The sequence below is a fragment of the Megalops cyprinoides genome, chromosome 25 (assembly GCF_013368585.1).
Source record: "Megalops cyprinoides isolate fMegCyp1 chromosome 25, fMegCyp1.pri, whole genome shotgun sequence".
Lineage (NCBI taxonomy): Eukaryota > Metazoa > Chordata > Actinopteri > Elopiformes > Megalopidae > Megalops > Megalops cyprinoides.
This window is the reverse complement of record NC_050607.1, coordinates 16051230-16058679: the sequence shown is the minus strand read 5'-3', so window position 1 is coordinate 16058679 and position 7450 is coordinate 16051230. Positions and strand designations below refer to the sequence as shown.

The 7450-nt window shown below is 48.8% G+C and overlaps 1 protein-coding gene across 2 annotated transcripts; it reads right to left on the bottom strand.

Annotated features, from left to right (window-relative positions):
* On the bottom strand, window positions 1-2186 carry LOC118772091 (protein SCO2 homolog, mitochondrial). 2 transcript variants are annotated; one of them, XM_036520345.1, is made up of 2 exons: window positions 2119-2186; window positions 1-1561 (listed from the first exon to the last, which is right to left on the bottom strand). In XM_036520345.1, the coding sequence occupies exon 2, from the start codon at window positions 1541-1543 to the stop codon at window positions 602-604; it is 942 nt and encodes a 313-aa protein (XP_036376238.1). In that variant the 5' UTR covers window positions 1544-1561; window positions 2119-2186; the 3' UTR covers window positions 1-601. The 2 variants fall into 2 exon arrangements, with proteins under 2 accessions (XP_036376238.1, XP_036376237.1); XM_036520344.1 differs by having other exon boundaries at window positions 1-1584; window positions 2119-2181.
* Between the last annotated feature and the right edge of the window lie 5264 nt (window positions 2187-7450).

Genomic DNA, 7450 nt, shown 5'->3' with positions numbered 1-7450 from the left:
CATACTTCAGTGTTTTATGTATCAGTTGTAAATTGCAGTTATCATTACACCGTGAATTAATTAGGGGATTGGGGCATGTTCCTCTCTCTATGTCTGTGCATTCCTGCGTATTTAAACTCATACACAGCCGACAGCTATTTTTTACACTACAAATCACATATTGCACTACAGTGAAGTGGGAGCTCTTTGGAGGATAGGTGCAACTCCACTGACACCTGGAGGCGCCTGACGAATCACAGAGTGTTTGAAAGAGCTGAGACGAGGAAGCCCACTCATATCCCCCCGTAACGATTTTTTCTGCTGCTGAGGGCCACTGCTGGCAAATGAAACTGACAGGTTCGAACCTTAGTGCAACTTTTTTTTTTTTTTTAATCAAAATAATAGACTCATCAGTCACAATTGGCCCCCATAGCTGTGCAGAATCCTTGAGACGGATCCTTGGGCAGAGAACAATGATTCTTTCGGTTTACACAGCTCTGGGCATAAGGCAGGTTTGGTAAAGTCATCTGGGATACAGTTTGATTTAGAGCTGTCAAACAAATTCAGTTTACTGTATACACACACTACATTGTCCTGCTACAGAGGGGAGGGCGGCCTCTCTTCAGTGTGGGAAGAGCTTGACGTAGGTCTTCATGTGGTTGCGGATGCTGTCGGCGATCTGCTCGTCGCTCTTGGTCCTGTTGTAATAATCCAGGAAGAGGCCGTCAGGGTTGATCAGGTAGGTGAGGACGGTGTGGTCCACGATGTAGTCGTTGTCGTCGTCCTTGGGGCCGGCGCTGTAGTACACGCGGTAACCCCGCGCCGCCTCCCGCACCTCCTCGGCCGTGCCCGTCAGCCCGACGAGGCGCGGGTGGAAGTCCCGCACGTACCGCGCCAGGGCGGCCACGTCGTCCCGCTCGGGGTCGACGGTGACGAAGAGGGGCTGTACCGGCGGGAGCCCCGCCTCGCGGTCCAGGGCGCTCACCGCGCTGCAGATCTTCTCCAGCTCGTCGGGGCAGATGTCCGGGCAGTGGGTGAAGCCGAAATACAGCAGCACCCACTGGCCCAGGAAGTCCCGCTTGGTGCGGGGCCTCCCGGTGTGGTCCACCAGGCGGAAGTCGCCCTGGCCCACGGCCGCCTGCCTCAGCTGCTCCATCCGCTGCAGCTGGAGCTGGCGCTGCTTCTCCGAACGCACGTACCACCACGTGCCCAGGATCCCCCCGCCGAAGAGCAGCGTCACCGCCAGCCGCGTCCGCAGCTTAATCACCGGGGTGGGCTTCGTGGGGCCCCGAGAGAGCCCTCTCCGTGGGACTGAGGAGGAGAAAGCCGGACAGCCATGGCTTCCTTTCCTTCCCAGCGCGCCCAGACCCTCTGATAGTGATCCCAAGAGACCAGGTGCACAGCAGGAGGAGGGTCGCGTGAGGACAGCCCTCTGGTGGTGGTGTGTGGAAGCGCAGCCCCACTTGGACAGAACTAGTCTACCTGCACCACTGGAGGTGGACTTCAGGAGTCTCCCAGATGTCACTAGGAAATCCAGACATCCCCGGCACCTGATTCCCAGCATCCTTCACAAGGCAAACATCTGCAGAGGTCAAAATCAAGTAGCTGCGTCACATCCGTACAAAAGAGAAGAACGGTCATCGTAAGGACATTTCATTCATAGAGACAAAACAGGTCTGCCACATAAGATCGCCACATATCGAGATTTACCGCTGCTGCTGTCAGGTAGCCAATACGCGGCTCTGTACGTGTCCAACAAGCCCCATGTGTTATCAAATGTGTTCATTCAAGTAGCTAGCTGGCTAACTCTTAGTACAGTTACAGCTAGCTAGTGCTATATCTATATTTGTAGCTACCTAGCCATTTGTCTTAGTTAAGGTTTTCACACATCATCACTAAATACGGCTGGCAATAAGCAAAACACAAAAGCAAAGTTAAATAAACACTAGCTTACTAGCGAGTTATTCAGGCCATTCACTACCCCATTTACTTTCGATACTGAATAGCTAGCTAACGTTAGCTACACCTTAAAGTATAAAGCACCCTGTACTGCGATTGGCGTTTTATTGGCATTGTTGTCCCTTTATATATGTTCTGTAAACGCATTTCTATCATTTCATTGAAACAGAACCCACATACCCAGCATGTAAACCTCCCCGACCTCTGCCGGTTAAAGCGTGACTTTTTGGTTGTACAACAGTGAAGAGTAAATGTATTTGTATTTCAACTTCTGCAGATTCAACAGTAATAGGGAAATTACGAAATAACAAATTTATAATGATTAATTCTATAAATAATATTACTATAGAGACTAGTATATTTTCAGTTTCAGTTTTCATTTTTTTATTTTTATTGGTCTCCCTCCCACACAGGGCACCTTTTACCTCAGCAGATTCGATTTTTAAAACATATTTGGCCACAAGCGCTTGCGTAACGCGCGCACTAAGGGGAAAACAGACGGGAAGAATGATTGGCTGATCATGAATGAAGTGTGTTGCAGCTACGACAACGAATTAATTATCGCTTGTCTTAATAATAAAAGTGTATTATCGCATATTGTCATGCGTTTTATTAATAGATAAATTCAACAATAAATGAGTGGACACGTTTGCAAATTACGAGCAGCGTTGTTGCTAATTAGCAGTGGCCAAATCATTCTCGAGTATGTTACCGGTGAGAACCCACTGACGTGATAGCAAAAGAAGTTAAATACATAAACGAATTAATAAAATACTATTTGCTCAAATGCCAAACGTATAGCGCAAACTGTTTTCAGCCTGAAGGATGAGGACTGTTTGTTGTGAATGAACAGGCTGGTGATTTGACTTAAGCATTGCAGGATGAATTATTAGGCAGCTGGTTCTTTCTTCTGGCGCTGGATATGCTTTTTGGACAACCACATGCCTAACTGAATTGCCCGCACCACAACACATGAAGTATTGCTATCGGAAAATGCATTTGACCAACATTAGTGTTTCTGTGTAGCGATTATATAATGATTTGTGCAGCATGCGCAATTATTTCAGGATCACATCTGATACAGGGCAGTTTGCTATGCTGCACCTGAATCATACCCACTCATCGCCTATGCAGCCTGCAGAAAGAGAAGGCACCACAAGGGGGCGCAAATGCTATAGCAAACCGTGGTGAGGCTCCCTTGGTGCTCTCATTGATGCGAGTATTGTAATATGCGTTTCTTTTTCACCATATAATTGCGCATGCTGTCACCATTATACGGTCTCAACATATTTACACGTCTTATCAATAGCAGAGACCTACCACGTCCCGATTGGCTCAAATACGCTTTACTGAAAAGAGATAAAGGCACCGCGGGACATTAAATGCAGCTGTTGTGTATGAAAAGGAAATGATTCAAAGCTGATAATTATCAAGAAGCATACAGACCTCCGCTTCCTCTCATTCTCCCCTCCTTCTCTCTCTGTAAGGATATAGCTTTCTGCAGAGTGCTTGTATCTCTTACACATACAAACCAAGAAAGGGTCTCAACTCAGGCAAGTAATAACACTATAGCGCTCTCCTTAGACAGAGGTGAATAGGCCACCCTCATCCCGTAAACGATGTGTTTGTGTCTTGATGCTGTTTGTACTTGCTACCTGTCTATTCTAACAAGTCAAATGAGGACAAATTCTCCATTTAAACGTCTGATCTTAGTCCAGTCCGCCCATACTGTTTCACTGCTCCAGAATACAGCTCATATCGTTCACAACGAGGACCTGGCTATAGAGCTGAACACGGTCACTGTGAAGGATTGAATACACTTCCACAGGGTCTCTGCGAATAACTCGGTGCCCACAGAAGCGTATGTCACAGAAAACGACAGCGATTCCCCGGTGGCGTCCCGTCTGTCGGCAGAGGTCCGTGACACGTTTACGAGCTCCCGTTATTCATCCGCCCTCGCTCGGCAGGACCGGTCTGATTTCACGGCCGCGCGTTTATGGCTCCGCGGTGAGTCATCGCTTAGCGAGGGCGAAAAGCGAACGAGACGCTTCGCACGGCTCATTAACAAAGCCATTCATCACTTTCGCCAGGCTGGTGCTCCGGCGCGGCTCTGGGCTTTGTGATTGACTCCGTCGCAGAAAAGCGCAACTCGGGCAGCAAACTGCACCAGCTCAACACAAGGGCAAATGGCCGATCCTGGTGCCGGAGAGCCACGATTCACGTCTTGGCGGTACCTGTCAACCAGCAGCAAGTGTGACACCAAGGGGGTTATGGGATTCAATCCCCCAGCCATCCCTTGGTGCAGAATCATAGGTCAAGGCCCATGCAAGATGGAATGAAAACCATTTAAGCAGTGGGTGTATTGGACTCAGACATAGACATTTTAGACTTTAGATCTTTTTCACTGTGTAACCTCTATTATGTAGTGTGAATGGACAAGTTATTTATAGGTCCTATGCAGGAAGTCATGACAGAATTAATGTATGATTGCCTGGCCTTTGAGATGCTGTTCCAGTCTGTAGCTGCTGTGGCCTGTTCCTGTCTGTTGATGTTGTGGTCTGTTTTTAATCTGTTCCAATCTGTGGCTCTTGTGGTCTGTTTTTGCCTGTGGCTGTCACCAGGGCACAGTCAGTCTATGAAGGATGCTGCTGTCTCTCCACTGCACTGGAGATCTATGACCCCTCCAAATGCACTCTGTCCTGTTGTCACACCCCCACCGGCCTTTGAGGCCCACAGAGAGCCTGAGTGACCAGCTGGAAATGAAATTACAGTAGGAATGTGTGTGTGTGAGTGTTAGCATGTGTGTGAATGTTACTATGTGTATATATGTTTGTGTGAGTAAGTGTTAGTGTGTATGACCGTTTGAGTGTGTGTGTGTGTATGTGTGAGTGTTAGCGTGTGTGTATGAATGTTAGTGTGTGTATATATCTTTGTGTGAGTGTTAGTGTGTATGACCATTTGAGTGTGTGTGTGTGTGTGTGTGTGAGTGTTAGCATGTGTGTATGAATGTTAGTGTGTATATATGTTTGTGTGAGTAAGTGTTAGTGTGTTTGACCGTTTGAGTGTGTGTACATGTATCTGAGTGTGTGTGTGTGTGTGTGGGGCTCCCTGTACCCCCCAGCTGTGTGTACATCTCCGCTGTTCGGAGCTCAAACAGCACAGGGCTCCCTGCTGTGAGCAGCGCTAAACACAGCTGTCCCCTCGGAGCTGTAATTACCGCGACACCATTACTGCTACCTCACTGCCGGCTCAGCCGCTAACCCGGGCACAGAGACGCATCGCCGAACGCTCTCCCTCTGAAAGCCTGAGCGGGCGGAGGTGACGCTGACATTTCAGCGGGCTGTCACCCTGCTCCTCTGTGGCCCGCTCGCGCGGAGATGATTTTGGACCTCTGTCCCCGGGGGTGGGGTGGGGGAGGCGGGGCAGATGTGCTGTGATTCGTAGCTCTTCGGAGCTGCAGTGTCAGAGTGCAGTATGTGTTGTCCTGTGTGTTGTCGAGTAGGAGCCACAGTAACAGTGTGCAGTGCGTGTGTTGTTGTATAGGAGCTGCAGTATCGGTGCACAGTGCGTGTTGTGCGGTGTGTGGTTAGTGGCAGTGTGCGGTGCGTGTTTATTGTTGTATAGGAGCTGCAGTATTGGTGCACAGTGCGTGTTGTGCGGTGTGGTTAGTGGCAGTGTGCGGTGCGTGTGTTGTTGTATAGGAGCTGCAGTATCGTGCACAGTGCGTGTTGTGCGGTGTGGTTAGTGGCAGTGTGCGGTGCGTGTGTTGTTGTATAGGAGCTGCAGTATCGTGCACAGTGCGTGTTGTGCGGTGTGTGGTTAGTGGCAGTGTGCGGTGCGTGTGTTGTTGTATAGGAGCTGCAGTATTGGTGCACAGTGTGTGTTGTGCGGTGTGTGGTTAGTGGCAGTGTGCGGTGCGTGTGTTGTTGTATAGGAGCTGCAGTATTGGTGCACAGTGTGTGTTGTGCAGTGTGTGGTTACTGGCAGTGTGCGGTGCTTGATGTGCTGAATTGTTGGCCTGCTTCTTGCGATATGGGGGTATGTGTTAAATTAGTTCCTGTCGCAGTGCTTGAGGGTAAACAGCTACCTGCAGAAACTGCAGCATTCCACACTAGGAACAACTATACAGCATACACACCTACATACACACACATACATACACACACACACACAAATACACATCTGCACATACACACAGACACACACACACACACACACACACACACACACACAAATCAACATTTTTACCCCTGATAGCTTTAGTATTAGTTGTTGTCAGTCAAAGTGTCAGTTAATACAATCATTATTCCAAGATGCATTAAGCTGTGCCTGCTATATATTTTGCTCTTAATGAACCCGGAGGAGAAAAGGCTTTGCTGCAGTTCCATCCTCACCCTATCAGACCCCATATTCTCCTGCTCACCACACACTACAGGGCCTCTTGGGAGGAATGCTGCATATGCTGTAATGCATCATTCATGTGCTTTGCAGAGGCCCGTGTCTTCGCGCTTTAACATAACTCATATTTATACGGCTGACTTAGCGCATCGAGAGGATCATGTGTTGTGGAGCAGCGGAATGGTGCACCTCCACAGATGGTGAGTGGACTGTTGACAGCCACACTCCGCCACTGCGTAGTTATAGTAATGTATTGTCTGGTGTTAATACCTGGATTCACGGGGTTGTCAATGCCTTGTTCATTAGAGGTGTGAATGCCTTGTGTGGAGGGGTGGGCTGGAGGCTGGTGTCGAGGAGGAGATGTGGAAGTAAAAAAAACAGGTCAGATAGCTGTCGGTGTCTTGCTCGGTCTTCTACAGCAGACGAGGGAGCTACAGGCATCCCTTAGTATTTCACAGCGGTTTGACAGACCTGAAGGCATCTCTCTGTTTCCTGTAGGTTAACAGGTGAGAGAGCTGCAAGTATCCCTCTGCATTTTACCAGGGTGAGAGAGAGCTGTAGGAATCACTCTGTCTCCTAAAGGTTTACAGGTGAGAGAGCTGTAGGCATCACTCATTATTTTACAGCAGTTTGAGACAACTGTAGGTATTACTGTCCCCTCAGATTTGCAGGTGAGAGAGCTATAGGTTTCGGCCAGTATTTTACAGGAGTTTGAGAGAGCTGTAGGTATCACTCAGTATTTTATTGCAGTGAGATGACTATAGGTATCACTCTGTCTCCTACAGGTTAACAGGATAGAAGGGATGGTGCAGTATTTTACATCGGGTCAGAGAGCTGTAGATATTGCCCGCTCTTTAACAGGTAAACGGCAGGTAAGAGAGCTGTAGGCGTTTGCAGTGTCTTCACTGCGCTGTGAGAGAGGGATGATGGGTATGAGGCCCTGCGAACGCTTTGGTTTCCCAGGGTGAGCGATGAGTCACCCAGCTCTCTGATTGCAGGAAGACAGCGTTACATCACCCTGGAGAAGGTTTACATAACACTGATACCTTTTGTCTCCAGAGCCGCGGGATAGAGGACAGAGGATAGGAATAATGAGGGCCTGGAAACATGACTC